Source organism: Carcharodon carcharias, chromosome 6, assembly GCF_017639515.1.
Source record: "Carcharodon carcharias isolate sCarCar2 chromosome 6, sCarCar2.pri, whole genome shotgun sequence".
NCBI classification, from domain to species: Eukaryota; Metazoa; Chordata; class Chondrichthyes; order Lamniformes; family Lamnidae; genus Carcharodon; species Carcharodon carcharias.
The window spans coordinates 82,194,693-82,216,675 of record NC_054472.1 but is presented as its reverse complement, the minus strand read 5'-3'; the positions used below and the strand labels follow the sequence as shown (position 1 = coordinate 82,216,675).

At 43.8% G+C, this 21,983-nt stretch overlaps 1 protein-coding gene across 1 annotated transcript in view; it reads right to left on the bottom strand.

The window, feature by feature from the left end:
• trpa1b (transient receptor potential cation channel, subfamily A, member 1b) overlaps nt 1–21,983 on the bottom strand; it is a 198,160-nt gene that overhangs the window by 93,848 nt on the left and 82,329 nt on the right. Inside the window, exons 10-14 of the mRNA XM_041189261.1 lie at nt 5,668–5,776; nt 5,420–5,565; nt 4,416–4,552; nt 4,274–4,322; nt 3,245–3,344 (exon numbers count right to left, since the gene is read on the bottom strand). Of these exons, the coding sequence (XP_041045195.1) occupies nt 3,245–3,344; nt 4,274–4,322; nt 4,416–4,552; nt 5,420–5,565; nt 5,668–5,776 (541 nt within the window). The remainder of the gene's footprint in view (nt 1–3,244; nt 3,345–4,273; nt 4,323–4,415; nt 4,553–5,419; nt 5,566–5,667; nt 5,777–21,983) is intronic.

Genomic DNA, 21,983 nt, shown 5'->3' with positions numbered 1-21,983 from the left:
AAACAGTTCACACCAATATTCTTATTTCCCAGTTTATATATTTTTTTCCCCTTCTGGGTTCCTGCGACCCCAGCAGCTCCAGATCCACAGGCCGAGAAGGGTGCCACTGCCACACAGTAGGACCCCGAAAGCAGACCAGGGCCCTCCAGGTCTTGGCTCTCCAGAGGACGCCTACCAAGGTCATCAGAGCCAGGGCATAGCAGTCAGCAGGCTGCCTCCACCTCCACTGAGAAAAGTTATTGCTCATGGGATAAAAGAGACAGAAGTGGGAACAACTTCTCCCTATCTACTCTGTCCAGCCCCTTCACGCTTTTCACTTTCAAATGCCTGTAGAAACTCTTGCTATCCATTTTTACATTTCTAGCTAGCTTCCTCTCATGCATTAATTTATTTCTCCTGATTAACCTTTTAGTCCTTCTCTGCCGTTCTTTATATTCTGCCACCCATCTTTGCACAGTTTTGTGCTTTTTCCTTAAGTTTGATGCTTTCCTTAACTTCTTTAGTTAACCAAGGGTGGTGCATCCTCCCCATTGGATATTCCTTCATAGTAAGAATATACTTTTTCTGAATATTCTAAAATATCCCCTGAAATGTGTCCCATTGTTCCTCTATTGATCTATCCTCTTGCCTAGTCTCCCAGTTCACTTCAGCTAACTCAGCTTTCATGCCCACATAGTTGCTCCTATTTAAGTTTAAAATACTAGTCTTAGACCCATTGTTTTCTCTTTCAAATTGGATGTAAAATCCAATCACATTGTGATCACTGATACCTAGGGGTGTCTTTCCTGTGAGGTCATTAATTCATCCTGTCACATTACACAATACCAAACCTAATATAACCTGCTCTCTGGTTGGTTCCAGAACATGCTGCTCTAAGAAACTGTCTCAAGTACATTCTATGAAAACCTCGTCCAGGCTACTACTGATAATCAGATTTTCCAATTTATATGTAGATTAAAATGACCCATGATTATGGCTGTCCCTTTATCACAAGCACACAATATTTCTTCTTGTATATTTTGTCCTATCTTGTGGTTACTGTTAGTGGGGGCTGTAGTCCACTCCTACCAGTGATTTCTTTCCCTTACTATTCCCCACCTCCACCCAAACCAATTCTACATCCTGATCTCCTGAACCAAGGTCATCTCTAACTATTGCATCAATGCCCTCTTTGATTAAAAGTGCTACTCCTCCACCTTTACCTAGCTTCCTATTCTTCTTGAATATCATATATCCCTCAATATTCAGGACCCAATCCTTGTCATCCTACAGCCACGTCTCCATAATGGCTATCAGATCATAGTTGTTTACTTCAATGTACAATATCAATTCATTTACTTTATTGTAAATGCTATGCACATTCAGATACAGAGCCCTTAGTTTTCGCTTTTTATTACCTTGTAACATCTAGTCTTGACTATTGGTGCATTCTTAGGTTTTTTTCTCTCTTTCCCTCCTTGTCATTCTCTGAGCCTCATTTTCCATATTAATATTTTGCTCTTTTGCTTTGACTGTACCCCATGATTTGCAACATCTACCCAAATTTGATCCCTCACCTCCCACCCCCACCCCCCCTTGTTTAGTTTAAAGCCCTTTCTACTTCCCTAGTTATGCGGCTCACTGGAACACGGGTCCCAGCCCAGTTCAGGTGTAGACCATCCTGATGGTACAACCCCCACTTTCTCCAGCACTGATGCCAATGCCCCATGAATCGGAACCCATTTCTCACACACCAGTCTTTGAGCTACGCATTCAGCTCTCTAGTTTATATGCCTTATGCCGCTTTGCTGTTCGCTGAGATAATAATCCAGACATTACCTTTGAGTTTCTGCTTCTTAATTCCTAGCTCCCCATACTGACTATGCAGAACCTCTTTCCTATTTCTAATTATGTCATTGGTACCTACATGGACCACAACAACTAGTTCCTACCCTTCCCATTGCAAGTTCCTCTCCAGCTCTGAACAGATGTCCTGAACCCTGGCACTGGGCAAGCAACACAGCCATTTGGACTCTCATTCTTTGCTGCAGAGAATAGTGTCAATCTCCCTCACTATACTGTCCCTTACTACCACTACATTCCTCTTTGCTCCCCCCTCTTGTATTATGATGCCATGACAAGCCTGCTCATCCACCTTGCAGATCTTGCCTTCATCTACAGAAGTTTTGAGCAGCTCAACCTATTGACAATTGCGAAGTCTGAGGTTCTTCCACTCCTGTCTGCTCAGCCCCATTACCTGCCTTACTCATGGTCACATCTTACTGTCACTCGCTGCTGGCCAAAACAGATAAACCTATTCTAAGAGGTGTGACTGTCTTCTGGATAAAAGTATCCAGGTATTTCCCCCCCTTCCCTTATGTTGCACAATGTCTGCAGTTAGGCTTCCAGATCAGTAACCCTGATCTGGAATTCCTCTAGCTGCTTGGACTTTCTACAGCTCTATTTGCCCTGGATGACCAGAAGACCCTCATTCCACAGCTGCAACTTAGCACCTGGCCTGTCATTTTTACTTACGTTATTTAGTTAATTTAGTTCCTCTCTTAATTAATTCAGAATAATTCTTATGTATACTGCAATTTACTGTGCTTACTAAGTGCTAGTATCACCCACGTATAAAACTAAAAGTTACACAATACTTGATTGCACTGGTATGTGTTTTAGGTATTTATTTTAATTATTTCATTTTAACACTTTCATTTTAACTATTTTATTTTTTATTTATTTTAATTTTACTTTAGTTTTAGTTCTTCTTATTTATAGATCTACCTTAACTCCTGTGTCCTAACTTGGCTATTAACACACTGTCCCTTACAACAAGCACTTACTGGCCACTCAACTTACTAGTTTCTTGTGATGTTACAGTTGTTTTGTTTTACTCAGTTTCTTCAGCAGCTGGAGATGCTGCTCTCGACTCCCAGCTGCCTCCCAGGTAGGAAAGGAAGGAAGGAAGGCTTCCCCTCTATGAAGACAATGAAGAACCAGAACCCAGTGGGAACACCTTCACCCAATGGAGTGCAGTGGTTCAGGGAGAGGCCAACTAGTGGTGGACAATAAATACTAACCTTGCCAAAGGCACTCACTCCCCAAGAATTAAAACTATGTAAACTATCAGAGTTAAAGTAAACGTTGAGAAACAGCTGGGTCTTCAATGATGGCATGAGAACATTACCATAAAGCAACAGGGAGTCTGCACAAATGTACTACCTCGTCTCACAGCGACATAAGAACAGTGAAGGGGCCTGACCTCTTTTCACCAGAATTTCCACAGTATTCCATGCTCCATGTGAAGCAGCCCACAGAAGGGGAGTACGGGATTCACAGTCAATCATATTCATGTCTGCTCCCTGTTACACAACAAAAAAATACTGAAAATTACTCACACATAAATTAAGTAGAATTGTTTACCCCTTACAAATTAATCAATTTACATATAAGTTCTAGTTCTCTTTCATGTTAAGGCATGCCTCTCCTGCTGCAAACCAGCTGGTATAAAGTGGTCAAAGGCCTTGAGGACAGAAAAGAAGGAAGGGAGATAGGAAAGAAAGAAAGAAAAGAAGAAGGAATGAAAGAAAGAAAGGAAAGGATGAAGGAAAGAGAAGAAGAAGGAAGAGAAGGGAAGAAAGAAAGGAAGGGAGGAGGGAAGGAATGAAAGAAATACTTTTGATGTGCAGTCACTGCTGTAATGTAGGAAATGTGCCAATTTGCTCACAAGCTCCCACGAACAGCACTGTGGTAACAGCCAAATAATCTGTTTTTATTATGTGGATTGAGAGTTAAAGATTTCTGCCCTACTCTGAAACTATTGCCATGAGGTTTTTTAAGACCTCCTGAGAGGGCAGGCGGGTCCTTGGTTCAACAAATCAGTCAAAAGACGGGATCAAACATCAAAGGTACCATATATGTGCAAAGTTCTGTTATGTACATAGTGATATAGTAAGATGGAGAAGTAGAAAGAATCTATGAGGTTAAGTCTGATTCTATTCTCACCTAATCTTCATATGCATTCATATCGAGGGTAGTAGAGACTATTTGTAATATCCCTATCATCTCTACAGATGAGATCAGCAAATTCAACACCAACTAGAAATTAATTGTTGGTCCTTCCCTGTCTTTATGGCCAAGGTATTCATTGGATAAGTGTGCTCAGGCATTGGGGGAGCTTCCTATCCTAAAAATCAATCTTTTTTATGGTCACTTTTACTTTATTCTCCACCTAGGAAAAGCTGGTCAAATTTAACATCTATAACAGTTTATAAGAGTTGTGTGCGAATACCTGTTCAATTAAGTATTCCACTAGTTCTGAGTAGTCATATGTTGCAGCCCTGTATGTAAAAATTACAAATTATACATTAAATTTTACCACCACAAATAGATTTTAAATTCTTCTACTGAAAACAGTTTTAAATAAACCTTACTTGTGCAGTGGTGTTTGTCTAATGCCATCTAGAAGGTGCAGTATATCATTTTCTCCCTTGTATTTAGACAGCATGAGTTTGACAGCTTCAACTGCCCCCTGCATGCAGGCAAAGTGAAGGGCCGTAGACTTATCCTTCTGTCAATAGTAAACAAAACACAAATATATTCAGATAGTGACTCTGATGCTAGTAAGCTGCAAGGTTTAAAAGTTTTAAACCCAGAAATTATCATTTGAAATGATAGTGGATTTTAATCTAAGAGCTAAATTTCCTCGCTGTCTTTGGTACACTTATGTTGCTGGAACAATGTAAGATCAATTTCAAACAATTTCCTCCCTTGTTTCTTTGAGCTCCAAGTGCAGACCAAATGTGCTTTTCCTCCTTTTTGCATCTTCACTGTCATCAAGACACACCAGGCAGGCCTGGCATGTCCTTGGAGCTGTCCTTAACCAGTTGGTTTAACATTGCCAGCAGTACAGCATAAACTCAGTGTACTTGTGAAAGTGGGGTTTCGGCCACATTTCCAACAAAGTTACAGCACAGGAGCGACAGCAGTTATGAGGGAATTTCGGGTCCTAACCTTGAGCTTTCACATAGGACTTCAATCTTACAATTGTGAGACTTCAAACCTTAACTTAGGGTGGAGAGGAGGAGAGGGTAACATAATCACTAATCCCTGATTTATCTTGCGTTCCCTTACGCTTTTGAATCTTAATGCTTGCACTTCAGATCTCAACCCTTTAAAGAATATAGAATTCAACATTGTTCCAGCATTGCATTATTCGTAAGCAATGAGTATGATAATACACAATTAACAACTAAGCAGCACTTACCACTAACTTGCTCATTTTATAACAAGCCAGTTCCTAATAAAGCAGTATTCTGTTTTTATTTCATTTGCTCAGCTGTCCATTTGCAAGATTTTCTGTTTTATTTTAGATTTTCTAACATTTACTTTCTTTCTCCTTTTTCTTTCATCTTATTATTGCTCTGTAAAAACATACCTCAGGTAAATCAATTTTTGCTCCATTGTCAATGCAAATTTTAATTGTCTCAATTTTTCCACCAAGTAAAGCCAAATGAAGAGGAGTGTGGAGTCCTTCATCGAGATAATTTACATGTTTTTCACGAGAGTGGCCCAGTTCCTCACCTTGAAAAACAAATACTGTTGTAATTCACTGTTTGCAGGAAGTAAATAGAGACATAAAGACAGGCTTTCTCTTCAGTCAACAATATTTTAATTTGTACCAACCTTTCTGGAGTATTATTTCCAATGCCTTCTCTGCACCTGAAAAAGCAGCTTCATGAATAGTAAAACGCCCCAGGCTATTCTGTTTGCATAATAATGCCCCATGCTCCAGCTAAAAAGAGTTAACCAAAGGGCAACATTAATATAGATCTAGAAAAACAGACGTAGTAAGATAATTCTGAACATTGCTGTTAACTTCTCCCAGAAGGAAAAAACAGGTTGAACATAAGAAGGTGAAAAATTGGAGCAGGAATAGGCCATTTGGCCCCTCAAGTCTGCCCCGCCATTCAATAATCTGATCTGCCCCAGGACCAGTACTCTTATTTCCTAGTTTTACTGGTGTTCCATTTTAAGCTATACAAGACCAGTTCGGACCAGTATTCTTATTTCCCAGTGTTTACTGTTTTTTCTTTCTGGGCTACAACTACTAAAACAATTATTATGTACACTTCATAAAGTGTCACATGGCATTGAGTTTTAAATAGCTCAGAGCAAGCCATTCACAAGCAGTTTAATCCAAATTAGGTTCCTTATAATCTATTCATTTAAAATGGAACCCACGGTTTATTGACCACCAATCATCAGCAAAACAATTTAATCATTTTCTGCTATGGTGTTCATATTTGATGAATCCAATTTTTGACATATAATGCAATCTAATTAGCACTTATAGGAGCACAGGGAGAGAAGTAGGCCATTCAGCCATCATTCAATTATATCATGCCTGATCTGCATCTGAACTCCATTTACCCACCTTAGTAGCAAGTCCCTTGATATCCTTACCTAATCATGGGTAAAAGAGCTGAATTCAAGAGGTGGGGCAGAATTTTACAGCCCCATCGCGGTGGGGACAGGGCCAGAAAATGTGGCGAGCCTTTCAAAAGTCTATTGGCTTCCATAGGACTAGGAAATCCTGCTGGCGGGAGGGGCCATAAAATTCTGCCCGTAAATTGTCAGTGACAGCATTTGACCAAGTGAGACATCAAGGAGCCCTAGCAAAAGGAGCCAATGCGAATCAGGGGGAAAACTTTCCACTAGTTGGATTCATACCCAGGACAAAGATGGTTGTGGTTTTTGGAGGCCAATCATCTCAGTCCCAGGGTATCACTGCAGGAGTTCCTCATGGTAGTATCCTAAGCCTAACTATCTTCAGCTGCTTCATCCAGGGCCTCCCTTCCATCATTAGATTAGAAGTGGGGATGTTTGCTGATTCTTGCACAATGTTCCAACCATCTCCCCTTGACATTCAATGGCACTAACATTGCTAAAATCCCTGTTATCAACATCCTACGGGTTACCATTGACCAGATGAGTGGCTGGCAGTTGACAGTAAAGTGTTTGCATTCACCGCCCTTACCCAACTGAAACCAATCACGCTTCAGGATATCAGACAGGTTAGCGTGGAAATCCGGAAGTTATGGTCTGTCACTCAGGATTCCAACACAGGCTGCACTGCAGCTCCTCCCTGAATCAGCAACCAAGAAATCAGTGACAATTTCAACTTTCCCACCTCCCCATGTGACTGTTTGAAACTCCTTAAAATGTTCCACCCTGTTTAACCAAGAATAGCTAGGTTTTTAAAGACCTGTGATTAATAACAAAATTTGATACGTGACAGAACTGGCTCTGAAAAAATAACTTTATAATCATGGAATACTGTTAAATGATTAATCGATAGTTTTTAAGCTAAGGTGTTTTAATATTTTTTCAAAGTTTTTTCAAAATATTTCACCTTCTACCTTCATTGCATGTGTATGCTCCGATCTTTAATATGCTCTACTTTTTTAAAAAAGTGACTTTAATTTTGTGCCTTTTGATTTCTATATATGGGTCTATGAAATTCCTTTAATGTGATTGACCACTTGGATAGCTTGATGACTTCACTCTAGCTCCACACTGTGAATGCCCAGAAGAGTACTGCAATAACTGCAGTACCACTGCACAGTGATAGAGGGAAAATTTTTGCCAGAGAGATCAGCAAAACATACTTGACAGTCAGCAGCGAGGGCTGATGGACAGAATTTTACGCCTGCAGGATTTTAGGGTCCCGCCGAAGTCCATGGAGTTAGCAATGGCTCGCAGCATTATAGGGCCTCATTCACACCCTGACAGGGCCGTAAAATTCCGGCCAATATGTTAATTGAACTTTTCTCATTTCATACTTACTTTCATTCTTTTTATCAATTGCCATGGTAAACTGCAGCCCTTTTTTAACAGTTAGGGTGCTTGCCTGGTGTACTCTTTGAGAACTATACAATTGGAAAATGCACTTTTTGAACAAGCAGTAAAATTCCTTCTTTGTGGATCATCCTGTCTCAAAAAAAGAATGAAAGGAAGTATAAAATAAGAAAAAAAATCAACCTATCAAGTCTGTCAACAATAACAGACAATGAAGATAAACGATCATAAATAAGATTTCTTTAAATTATTACTGTGTTTTAAAACACTGGATTCTGCAAAAGGAAGAGTCAATTCTGCAGGCTGGCACAATAATTTTATTCTGTAACTCCCAAATCAGATCTACTTTTGTTTCAGGAGCAAGACTCCCTACAAAACTTTCACTCTAACAAAACTCCAAACTCTAAGCTGATTAATTGTGTAAATACACTGAGGTAAGATTCAGGAAAAGGTGAAAAGATTTATACGCTGCCATTTATATGGCGCCTTTCATAACTTCAGAATGTTCCAAAAGCATAACAGCCAATGAAGCACTTTTGAAGCATAGTCACTGTTGGAATGTAAGAAACGAAGCAACCAATTTGTGCACAGCAAGCTCCCACAAACAGCAACGTGATACTGATCAGATTATCTGTTCTTCTTGTGATGTTGATTGAGGGATGAATATTGGTTCTAAAAGGAGGGATAACTCTCCTGCTCTTTTTCAAAATAGTGTCAAGGGACATTTTATGATCACTTGAGAGAACGTATGGAGTCTGGGTTTAACATCTTATCCCAAAGGCAGATCCTCCAACAGTGCAGTAGTCTCTTAGTGCAGCACTGTAATGTCAGCCTAAATATTTATCCTCAAGTCTCTGGAGTGTGACTTGAACCCACAACCTTCTGACTGAGAGGCCAGAGAGCTACCCATGGAGTTATTGCTGAGAAATGCCAATGACACTTTTTTTTATTCATTCACAGGATGTTGGCTTCATTGGCTGGGCCAGTATTTATTGCCCTTCCCTAGTTGCCCTTGAGAAGGTGGTGGTGAGATGCCTTCTTGAATTGCTGCAGTCCATGTGGTATAGGTACACCCACAGTGCTGTTAGGAAGGGAGTTCCAGGGTTTTGACCCAGCGACAGTGAAGGAATATGTTTCCAAGTCAGGATGGTGAGTGACTTGGAGGGGAATTTCCAGCTGGTGGTGTTCCCATCTATCTACTGCCTTAGTCCTTCTAAATAGTAATGGTTGTGAGTTTTGAAGCCGCTGTCTAAAGGAGTCTTGGTGAATTCCTCAATATGCCACAATTGTCTACCTGGTAGGCCTCACTTTCAGTACAATGTTGAAAAATCATAAGATTTGATCTGGAAGACCCATAACAGAGAAAATCCTAGAAATGGTTGAAAATTTTAAGTCCTGTCCTCAAACTCGGCATTTCCCATCTTCACGGAGGCGGAACTGGAGTCAGGCCAGGGTTTGCGCATGCACAATTCAGCAGCAGCTGCTGGCCATTTAAATCACCAGCTGCCTCCAATGAAATGGGAACTTGGAAGAACAGGACTGTGGAATCCGGAGTGTGCAGATTAGAATAGGTAAGAGGAATTCTGAACTTGGTGTATTTGTTTGGGTAGCCCTTTGGAGGAGTAAGATACCTCTTTGGATGGAGTCTTGAGACACCTTTGGGAGAGGTAAGGCAATATTTTGGAGAGATAAGGTACCATTTGGGGTTGTTATAAGTGAACATGATTGTGCACTTTTTAAAAGAGCTGTCCAACTGTCAAGGGACTGTTAAAGAGTTGTCCATCTGTCACAGAACTTTCCAGCTGTCAAGGAACTGTAAAAGAGCTGTCCAACTATCAAAGCTGTAAAACCTGTCCAGGTATTGTCAAAGCTGTCAAAGCATCCAGGAACTGTCAAAGCTGTCAAGGAACTGTCCATGGATACTGGGTGAGTTGGTATGGTGAGGGTAAGGGAAAATGATGGTGGGGGCATGTGTTGGCATGAATTGGCACTAAATTGGTATAGGGAAATGGGGGAGGGTAAATGGTCATGTGTTTGCATAGAGGGTATGGTGAATGGGTGGAGGGGCATAGGTTGGCATGGATGGGACACAGGGAGCCCATGGGGTTGAGGGGACGAGTGTTGAGGACTGGAAGAAACGTTTTGTTTTATTACTTATTTATTTAAACATAATGCCACAACACAGAGGCAGGCCTTGCTCTCAGCCTGCCTCTGCACCCAGCAGCTTGCATATTCATTTCTGGGGTTGCCGCCCCAACTTAAAATCTGACCTGCAGGTGAACATTTATAAAGGTTGGTTCACTGAGATGGGAAATCTCCTCACCTGGCAAACCCGACCCAGGGACAAAAATCTGGCCAAGGTGTCTATATCATGTTCATGTATGAAGAAAATGTTGGCTGTCTGATAAACTGACTCTTGAAGACAACTGCTGTTGTGAATACTTAGTTTATAATTCATATGCTTTAAGATATAACTTTTTGTTTTCGGAACTAAAGGTTTAACTGAAGAAAATGGGGATACATGATTGAGAAACCAATAAGCAACACTGAAGTAAATGCAGTTCAAACAAGCTTGGGGTTTATTACACGTAAAAGGTTGAGGCCATGGTGTCCTAAGAGGTCAGAGTGAGCAATTCTGGGAAAGAAGGTAGTAAAACTCCATATGAGATAGAAATTATTCATAAGATTTCCCAGAATCAAGGAAAACTTTGGAATAAAAAGGGAATTCATTTATATTTCTACCTGGGAACAAGTATGTCACATTGCCAAAGTGATGGTGATTCAGGGTGGAGTCTTGGTTAGAAGGTTCTTTTGTTTCATTTATTTACCCATGTGTGTTTGCTGACGGAAGCAAGCAGTTCAGTTTTAAAATAGACAGAAGCAAGCAGTTCAGTTTGGAAACAAACAGAGGCATTTGTAGCTCTGCATTGGTGAAGACTGCTTCTCACCAGATTGAGAGGACTTACAGGAGATGATAGTCAGTTAGGCCTGCATTTCAAACAGAGAATAATTTCATCATTCACTGCAGGGAATGGCAGCTGGAAGATATGTTCTAGCTTATAGCTGGTGGAAGAAATCTACAGTGGTCATGACAGAGCCTTGTGGCAGAAAGCAGTCAGTACTTTGGGAAACTGTGGGAAGGTAGTGGTAGGCCAGAGAGTTGAGAATTGTTTAGGAACCAGCAGCGGATCACTAAAAAGCTAATAAAGAGGGAGAAAATTGATTATGAAAGTAAATTGGCAAGAAATATAAAAACAAACAGCAAGAGCTTCTACTGGTATATGAAAAGAAAGAGAGTGGCAAAAATGAGTATGGGGCCCTTGGAGGATCTGCTAGCAAGCTGAATAAGGAGATGAAGCATCCACAGTCACGAGGTCTGTAAAGAACAGGTGGAGGGTCATGTAGCCAAAAAGCTAATGGAAGGACCCCCATGGAAACTTACTTCAAAGAAGATCTGTAATACTAAGGAGAATTAGAGTAAACTCTGGAAGACTGTGATATATCTTCTGGGTTAGTTCCAGGAAAGTGAATGAACCTTCAAGATTTCCTAAATAAATGGAACCCTTGGGATGAAATAAAAAAGTAGAACTGAGTTTAGAACATAAGTCTTTATAAGCTATTGCGTTGTTAACAGTGCTCATTTTGTTTAATTTTTCTTTATATGTACAATAAAGTTTGTTTTTGTTAAAAAACATGAAATCTTATCATGTAGTTCTATTGGTTAATTGCTGTTCGGATCTCTTCTTTAAACATTAATGGTCCCTAAGAGGACCTACACTACATTATAACATAGTGCCAGTTTCCAAAGCTCATGTTAAGCAAGTGAACAAGTGTATCTTTGAGACAAAATATTGAAGAACAGTTATAACAGCTTATATTAGATAGAGATGCAGGAAGACCTAATAATAAAAATAGGTTAAATAGATAACAAGGAGAATGCAGAGAGAAGGAGAAAACAGAAGAGAAGAAAAGCAGCAGGGAAATGGTTAATTTTGCTCATTTTAAATGTAAAATTACCTTTTAAGCGTTCAGTTTATTTTCATAGGGTTAATAAACATTCAGAAAGCTTACAATTGGGCAACTGTTTTATGACAATGGCTTTGTCATTAAGTATTTGTTGTGGAGGATTTATTATTCTCGATTTGAATTCCACAATATGTCGGGTGCAGGTGAGCCTAATAGTGCACATGAAGCCTGGAAATAAGTGCAGCATGTCTGTGAGTGAGCTTTTAACTTAGTCACCTCATTTGCACTTTACTCCTGGGTTTCCCATCCAATCATCAGTCGCAGGCATAATGTGGGCCCACATGACACAACCTCAACTCAAGTATTTAAAGTGAGACTCCAAAGATTCAATTTGAAGGAGTTGGGAACTGAAGAGAAGCAAGTGGCACATGTGCAAAGTTCTTGGGGCTGTAAGGAGTAGATAGCAATTGGAGGAAGAAACCACATTTCTTAATTCAGAACAGAAAATGTTTTCATAGTCTAAGCAGGTCAGGGAAAGTGAGTACAGTTACACATTCACAACTAGGTAAAACTAGTGGTAGGCCAGAGGGTTGAGAATTTTTTAGGAACCAGCAGCGAGTGACTAAAAAGCTAATAAAGAGGGGGAACATTGATTATGAAAGTAAATTGGCAAGAAATATAAAAACAAACAGCAAAGAGCTTCTATGGGCAAATAAAAAGAAAGGGAGTAGCTAAAGTGAGCTTGGTACCCTTGGAGGATGCGACTGGAGAATTGACAACGGGGACAGGGAAATGGCAGATAATTTAGACCAATATTTTGCATCAGTTTTCACGGTGGAGGATAGTATAAACATCCCAAAAGTATCAGATAAGCAAGGAGCTAATGGGAGGAAAGATCTTATGACAGTCTCTATCACAAGGGATAAGATATTTGACAAACTGAGACTAAAGGCAGACAAATCGCCAGGACCTGATGGCCTGTATCCTAGAGTTTTAAAGGAAGTGGCTGCAGAGATAGTGGAGGCATTGGTTGAAATATTCCAGAACTCACTGAATTCCTGGAGGTTCCCAGCAAATCGGAAAACCATTAATGTGTTGCCCCGGTTCAAGAAGGGAAGGAGACAAAAAGCAGGAAACTATAGGCTGGTCAACCTAACGTCTGTCATTTGGAAAATGCTAGAGTCCATTATTAAGCAACAAATAGCAGGACATTTGTAAAAACTTAACGCAGTCAAACAGAGTCAACATGGTTTTGTGAAAGGAAAATCATGTTTGACAAATTTGCTAGAGGTCTTTGAGGATATAACAAGCTGAGTTGATTAAGGGGAACCGGTAGATGTAGTGTATTTGGATTTCCAGAAGGCATTTGATAAGGTGCCACATAAAAGGTTATTTCACAACATAGGAGCTCACGGTATTGGGGGTAAGGTACTAGCGTGGCTTGATGATTGAGTAACACAGAGAAGACAGAGGGCAAAATTTTCTGGCTGGCAGGAGGGCAAAGCTGGAGCAGGCAAAGGCATGGGCATGGGCATGGGCGTGGACCCGAACGCCACCTGTGATCAGGTCTGCATCGCCATTTTATGCAAATAAGGCCCGCCCAGCATGAGTCGCGGCTCCCGAGGGCAGTGGGAGGGGGTGGGCGCAGCAGGACTACAATGACCGCTGGGACCAATGGCGAACCGGCAGCCTGTTTTAAAAAGCTGCTGCAGCCTTTCAAAGGCTGTCAAACGTGACAAGTGGAAGGGCTCCCCAGAGCATTGCTGGTGAGCAGACCAAGCAGGAGGGTAGGGCAGGGGGGCACTGACAATTGCCATGCTGCCCTCCTCGAGGAGATGGCAGCACAGCGAGAGGTCCTTGTACCTCAGGATGAGAGGAGGAGGTGCCCCCACTTGACAAAACGTGCCTGGGAGGAGTTGGTGGAGATGGTGAGCTCCAGCAAAGTGGTGCGATGCATCTGGATCCAGTGTCACAAGCTCCTCAACAACCTGTTGCGCTCGGGAAGGATGAGTACCATGTTGGCATTGGTCACAACCCAGCAGGTAGGATTTCCCCCTTGGCGCCCCCCCCTGCAAGTCTGCAAGTCTGAGTGTAGTGACTGCATTGAATCATTGATGGTATGTGTCCTTCGCTGGGTGGGCCAGCAGATATCGCCCATGCCTAAGTCACCCTGAGAGGGTGGTGAAGAGATGGGTTCTACCCTCGCGGCATGTGGTACACTGAGACCCACATGACTGTTTTGGGGGCAACCTGGAGGAGCTGCACCTAGGTGCAGTGCTGGAACTCCAGGACATGTCAAAGTCAGGGTGATGACATGCTGGGAGGGGAGCTTCAAGGTGGCGTGGCACCGATCGATCTGCTGTCCTCTGTGCTCCACGTGTTCGCGCCTCCTTGTTATGGAAGGTTAGACCATGTGGTGCCAAATGTGATGTAGGCAACATTTGACCAAGGTGGAGGGGACAGGCCTAGCATCTTTTTCTGAGTGTTCAACAGCAGCGGGGTGAGGAGGCACTGGAGCCCTGATATGTCCCACTCTAGTTGGGGTGGGCCATCCGTGAATAAAGTCCAGTTGCAGTTTTCAGGAGAAGAATGCATATAATGCTGCTGAGCGGGTGGAGGGCCAGCCCAGATGGCGATGCTTACCTGGTTAGAGCAAGAGGCCCTAGATTTGGAGAGCCACCATGTGCCCAGATCCACCGGTGTCGGTGAGGCTGGGGTGCCACGGGCAGGTATGTATGCCCAGCAGTGAGGTCACCATTGTTCTCCCAACAGCCATGGCAGTGCTAAATGTCCAGCGATTGAAATTTACAACATGGCTTGACCATTGCTTATGGAAGGATGAGCGCATAATGATCCAGGGGACAGGGATGCACTTTGACATTTTCTCCACGTTAACTGATCCACTGTCCTTGTTCTTCCTTTCAGCAGCAGCAGAGCAGGGCCGGGAGGAGGAGCAGCAGGGGCCCCCTCTCACACCTGAGGGCCCTGAAGTCACGGACTCACCAGCGTCACACCATCTCTGCCAGGCAGGCACCAGCGCAGATACTAGCACCTCGGTGGGAATTTGAACATCGGCTACCGGGGCACAGTGGTGAGGGCACTTAACACTCGCTGGAGGAGCTGGCAGAGACAGAGAGTAACCATGCTGCCAGCAGTCAGAGTATTGCAGGGGACCAGGTACAAACTCAGTCAGTGGCTGATGATGTGCCTTTGGAGTCGACACAGCAGGTACAGGAAATGCGGCCGGCTATGCAGGAGCATCTGGTGGGGATACATGAGGCTATGTGTGGCTTGGTGTCTGTGTGGAGGAGTCTACGCAGACTATTGCCAATGCAACCAGCCTCATGGCCGAGCACCATGAGTCCTCCATGGAGAGAGTGGCGACTCTTGTGGAGAGGCTCCTCCAGGAGACCAATCAGGGCTTCTTGGGGATGCGCTCTGACCAGCAAGTCCTCACATCAGCATTGACCTCAGCTGGTCAGTGCCAGTGCGAGAGAAGGTCTGGGCACCAAGTTTCCCAGATTAGTGCCCATCCATCCACGGTGAAGAAGGAGGTCCGAAGCAACCTCTCATCGGTGCAGCAGCTGCCTGTCGTCTCTACGGGCTCCTCTCAGGGCGCTCCGAATGTGGACAGCAGCTCCTCCGCTCCTCTGCCAGTGACCGTTGCATCCGATGAGGCTGCGACAACTGGGGAGACGCCAGCTGTGGAATTGGCAGCTCCCTCTCAGGCAGGGCCAGCACAGGCTCCACGGGCCAGAGGACAACCGCCAAGGTCATCAAGGCCAACAGGACAGTAGGGTGAGCAGGGGGCACCCGGAAATGTAAACATATGCCATTTTAGACACACCACAGGTTTATCACTGCATTTGTGTTGGCCCGAGATGAGGTCTTTATGAGTTAGTGTGATGTTTAACACCTTTGTCATTTTGTTCTCTTAAGTTCTTTTTTTTATACCATTAAATTCAGACATGTCACCATGGCTGAGGGTGTCTCTTTTCTTCTGCAGGTGGATTGTTACGGATAATGTTATGAGTGATTTGTGGGACATTCAGCTTTATTGACAGGGCTCTTAATTAATGCTCCTATCCAGGCAGATTTTGCACTCAATATCAAGAATAGAGCCTGCAGCCCAGGCTTGTCCTGGAGGCCCATAGATGGTGTGCTAGCTGAGGGTTCATTGGATTAAAGCCTGCTGGGTGTCCCTGCCTCACTGCAGTCAGCATCTACCCCCCTCAGCATTTCCCCGTGCATGCTCATCCTCGGACTCACTGCTGGACTCATCGTGTGCAGCCGCAGCCACTGCATCTACATCTTCGTCATCCACAGCATTCCCCCCTTTCCAGCGCAAGATTGTGGAGAGTGCAGCATGCAACCACTATTAGCAACACACGACCTGGGGGGTACTGGAGTGTGCCCCATGAGCAGTGCAGGCATTGGAAGCACATTTTGAGAAGACTGATGGTTCTCTCCACCACAGCCCTTGAGGAGGCGTGTCTCCTATTGTACCGCTGCTCAGCCTCTGTTCTTGGATGACGGAGAGGGGTCATGAGCCACCTTCTGAGATGGTAGCCCTTGTCACCCAGCAGCCACCCATCCAGCTGGGCTGGAGCACTGAAGAGCCCCGGCACCTGGCAGTGTCTGAGGATGTAGGCGTCGTGGGAGCTGCCTGGGTACCTTGCACAGACTTGTAGAATCTGCATCCTGTGATCACACACGATCTGCATGTTCATGGAGTGGAAGCCCTTCCTGTTGACAAAGGCACCGGGCTCATCTGCTGGTGCCTTGATAGCCACATGTGTGCAGTCTATTGCACCCTGGACACGAGGGAAGCCAGCAAAGGCTGCAAAGCCTCTGGCTCGCTGTGTCTGGCTGGCCTGGCCCCAATGGTAGTGGATAAGGTCTGTGCATGTCTGAACAGAGTGTCTGTAACCTGCTTGACACAAGTATAGAGAGCTGATTGGGAGACACTGCAAAGATCACCCACTGAGCCCTGGAAGAAGCCAGAGGCATAGAAGTTGAGGGCAGCTGTGAACTTAAGAGCCACTGACATGGGGTGTCCGCCCACACAGTTAGTGGAGATCTAGGCCCAATCATCTGACAGATATAGTTGACCGTCTCCCTTGAGTGATGGAGCATCCTTCGGCACTACACCTCAGACAGATTGAGGTAGCTGCTTCACCGCCTGTATACCCTGGCAGCAGGATAGCGGCATCTTTTGTGGCCCCTTCCACCTTGGACTACCTCTTGGCCCTGCGTCCCTTGTGCCTGCCCCTGTCCTCCCAAAGGTGGCTCCCCTGGAGGCTGAAAGTGTACTCCTGGCCTCCTCCCCCTTCTAGCCCTCCCTTCCTTCTTAGAGGTGGTGCCTCCAGTGGAGAGTTCAACTCCCATTCCCAGGCTAAGGGATGGCTTCCTGAAACCTGCAGGCCCAAAAAAAGATTCTTCACTGCAGACTGTTGACCTCAAGGTTGTGAGTCCAGTCCAAGCAGCTGGAATGTGTTTTGAAGTATTGCAGATCACAAAGGCACTATCAGTAACTTTGAAAAATAAATATTTGACAGAACACACTCACGACTCCATTGAGCCCACTTATCCTGCCCGTGGATGAGGTTTATATAAATGTGTCCTACCCACCTGCTCATTGCGCCCGTGCAACGACCCAAAGATTACACAGGCACCAAAAAATCGCCGTCAATTGGCACCTCGAGGGCCCTAAATGGCCCAATAATTAATGGTGGGCACGCATCGGAGATCATCGCAAGCCCGCCCACCGAAATATCACGATGGCACGCAGTGACATCGAGACGCTTGCCAGATGTCACCGCGCATCATTTTACGTGTCGGCATGGGGGGCCTGCTCCCACACACCAATGAGAAATTCAGCCCAGAGAGTCGGGATTAATCGGTCTTTTTCAGGTTGGAAAGACGTAACTAGTGGACTCCCACATGGATCAGTCCTGGGCCTCAATTATTTATGATCTACATTAATGACTTGGAGGAGGGGGCAGAGTGTAATGTATCCAAATTTTCTGACAATACAAAAATAGCTGGGAGGGCATGTTGTGATGAAGAGATAAGGAATCTGCAAGCAGATAAAGATAGGTTGAGTAAATGGGTAAAAACTTGGCAGATGAGTTTAATGTAAGAAATTGTGAGGTCATGCACTTTGGTAGAAAGAATAAAAAGGCAGACTATTATTTAAATGGAGAGAGACTCCAGGTAAGTACAGCACGGAGGGATCTGGGTGTTCTTGTGCATGAAACACAAAAGGTTAGCATGCAGGTTCAGCAAGTAATTAAGAAGGCAAATGGAATTTTGGCCTGTATTGCTAGGGGGGGTTGGAGTTTAAAAATAGGGAATTCTTGTTACAACTGGGCAGGGTATACTGAGGCCGCACCTGGAGTACTGTGCACAGTTTTGGTCCCCATATTTAAGAAAGGATATATTGGCATTGGAGGCAGTTCAAGAGAGATTCACTAGCCTGATTCCTGAGATGAAGGGGTTGACTTATCAGGAACGGCTAAACAGGTTAGACCTTTATTCATTGGAATTTAGAAGAATGAGGGGTGATCTTATTGAAATGTACAAGATTCTGAGGGGGCTTGACAGGGTAGATGTTGAGAAGATGTTTCCACTAATGGGGGAATCTCGAACTGGGGCACATAGTTTCAGAATAAGGAGACACTCATTTAAAACTGAGCTGCAAAGGAATTTCTTCTCTCAGAGGGTAGTGAATATCTGGAATTCTCTACCCCAGAGAGTTGTGGGTGCTAGATTACTGAAAGTATTTAAAGAGGTAACAGATTTTTGAAATATCGTGGAGTTGAGGGCCATGAGGAGCTGGCATGAAAGAGGAGTTGAGGCCTGGGGCAGATCAGCCATGATCTTATTGAATGGTGGGGCAGACTTGAGGGGCCAAATGGCCTACTCCTGCTCCTATTTCTTATGTGGTAACATTCCTGAATCTACTTTTCAAGCCTACACCAACACATCACTCCTCACATTCACTTAACTTGTAGTTGGATGTCCTCTTTCAATGCATTTCCCACATCCCCTCCTCCTTTTGCAATATCATGCCTCTCCTTCATAGTTACCTTCACTAAGTGCATTCAGAGCAGGGATATGAGCAGCCTGCCTCTCCCACTGCTCAAGCCACACAAATTGCACCACTCAGGAATAGCATAAAAAGGAAAGATAAGGTTTTGCAGATGTGTGAAGGTGGGCACATGTGAGTATGTTAAAATGCTGTTGGTAAGTTTTTGCTATTATTTCAGATCACACAAATGTTCTTTATCAACACTCTTCCATCTTGTCATTCTTGGATGCTTGGTGATAAGTGGCCGTTCAGCTTGTTTGATGTGAATGTGAGACCTATCATCCTGAATTCATGGGGACCAATGAGAGGAGGTGGTGGAATGGTGGGGGGAGGATGGGGGCTGGTGGGGAGAGTGACAGCATGCAGAGGGTGAAAAGTGAGTGTTATATTTTCTGGTGACTTGGATGCATTGGTGCAACCTAAATGAACCTTGCATTAATAAGGACAGCCCTGGCATCCCAGGCAGCAGTGCAAGCGACTGGGGGTGCATTTTCCTCATCACTCTCCTCCTCTTCTTCCTCACATTCTAGGGGGATCTGAGCTCTTCGGCTCGTTCCTCGTGCAGGTCCAAACCACGCTGTTGCTCAATGTTGTGTAGAGCAAATCAAACCACAACCATTCTGGAGACCTTGCTTAGTGTACACTGAAGGGCACCTCCAGATCTGTCTAGGGTCCTGCAGTGCATCTTCAGCATTCCAATAACTTGTTCAATCCCACATGTAGTGGTGATATGGCATTTGTTGATGTGCTGTTGGGCTTCAGTGATGGGGTTTCTGGCGTGTGCCATGAGCCAAGTTTGTAGTGGGAATCCTTTGTCCCTTAGCAGCCATCCCATAAGTCTGTTTCTAGGTGCAGATCTGGAAGATTAGGGAGGGTGAGCAGCTGCAGGATGGAAGCATCATGACAATTATCCAGGAATATTGTGCACACTTGCAGAAAGATCTTTTTGTTGCTGTGCAGCAGCTGCATAATGATGGAGTGGAAGGCCTTGTGGTTAATGAGTACTCCTGGTTATTCTACGGGTACCCGATTGCCATGCGTGTGCAATTGATAGAGCACTGCACTTTTCGGAAACTAAGCAGAGTCAGAAAGTTAAGCACCAGCTCATTCTGGCTGCCATTATTGATGGCAAAGTTAGCGTAATTGCTGGCCCTGGCAAACAACCCATCAGTTGCCTCTCTTATGCATTTGTGCCTGACCAACTTGGAGATCTTGCATTTGGCTGCAGCAGAGCCCTGGAAGGATCCAAGGTAAAAAATGTGAGAGCAAAGCTGACTTTAGCAGCTACCGGGTACTTTGTGGCCACCAGGTCTAGCAGGCAGAAGGTCTTCCTCTAGGAGGCTGCAGATGTCTGCAGATATCCTGAGTTCCTGAAACACTGGTGTTCAGACAAGTCAAGGAAACTGATTTTCTGCCTCTGGACCCCGTTTTGTGGGCAGTGTCCCCTGTAAGATGAACCTTTCTGCCGGTCCCCTCTCTGCCCTGCAGCTACAGGTTTGTGAATAGTAAACTGTTAGGGACACTGTCATTGCTGGTAACGTTGGTCCTCATCTAAGGTCAAATCTAAGGTAGCCTAAGTGAGACCCATCCTGACATGATAGAGAAAACCTCCTAATTGTAGAAAGTTACCTCCAAATTGTACAAAGTAACTTTTGATCAAACTTCCTGTAGATAAGCCCTAGGAGGTAAAAAAGCAGCTGTGAGTACTGATTATTGGCATCTTTGATTGAGATTTTTTCAGCCTCTTCAATCACAGCTATGGCTTCACTGATGACTTTTTGAAGACTGGGAAACACATGGAGCTGACATTAAAGTGAAAACACCGTGCCAATATCACCCTAATTGAACAATTAGCATTTGGAAATTGGCAACGTGTCTCTCCCGAGGGGGTTGCACGGTGGCAATAGTTGGTGGGTTGGAGCCAACTTCCCAACGCACTATCAATTTCTCCAGTTTTAACCCCTTCCCACTCGAACACAATCCCACACATTTTTATACATCAACATCCAATGGCTGGGATTTTCCAGCCCCACCCACTGCCAGGATCTTCCTGTCCCGCCGAAAGTCAATGGACTTTTGGCTGGGATGTGGCAGGTCGCGCCAAGGTGGGGCTGGAAAATCCTGGCCAATGCTTTGTGCCTAAGTTGTGCGCACGTGTTCCCATACTATCTTTAGGTTTTCTCTTTAGATAATCCAGCCAAATTCTTGGTATGGTTTCTGCTAGTCACAGCAAATTGACTGATTTTGGGGTGATGTATTTGTCACTGCAGCAAACATTTAAAGGGCTGCAGCAGTCCTTTGGAGAAATGGGACATTTTTTTGGACAAATATTGAGGATTGATTTCCAACTAAAATAGAATTCTGTCGATTTCATAATTTACAGTCACAACAAGAGAGATGCTATCACATTTTTGTCTTAGATAAAACTAGTGCATGATTTGGACTTGGGCACAAGAAACATTATGTTAAAATTTGCTGACAACATAAAAGTTGGAAAATTGGCAGTGAGGTACACTGTAAAGCATCAGGAGGTTAGCAGAATGAGCAGTTTAGGGCAGAGAATTGATCATATTTTTAAGGCTCATTCATATTAAGGCAGAGGTAGATAGATTGTCAACTAAGAAGGGAGTCAAAGAGTATAAAGGATAGGCAGAAAGGCTGCAATGATGCCACAATCAGAACAGCCATGATCTTATTGAATAGCTCATGGGGCACAGTGGCCTATTCCTGCTGCTAATTCGAATGTTCGTAGAAGTGTGACACCATACATTTTTGGAAGAAAAACAAGCAACTCAGTGGAAAGACAATAAAGTGTGTGTATGTGTGACTTAGAAGTTCAAGTACATAATTCTAATGAAAATGCCAGTATGGGAATTAAAGTTATTTAAAAATATAGCATTAGGGTTTATAAATAAAAACATAGAGGTCAAAGTCAAAGAGCTAATAATACATTTCTACAAAGCAACATAAGTCTGTGGTTTGAGTTTTGTGTGCATCTTGTATATGGTATAACATTATTCATATAACGAATGGATGTTAAAGTCCTCAAGTAAATTTACAGGATGACACCAAGGTGGGAAAG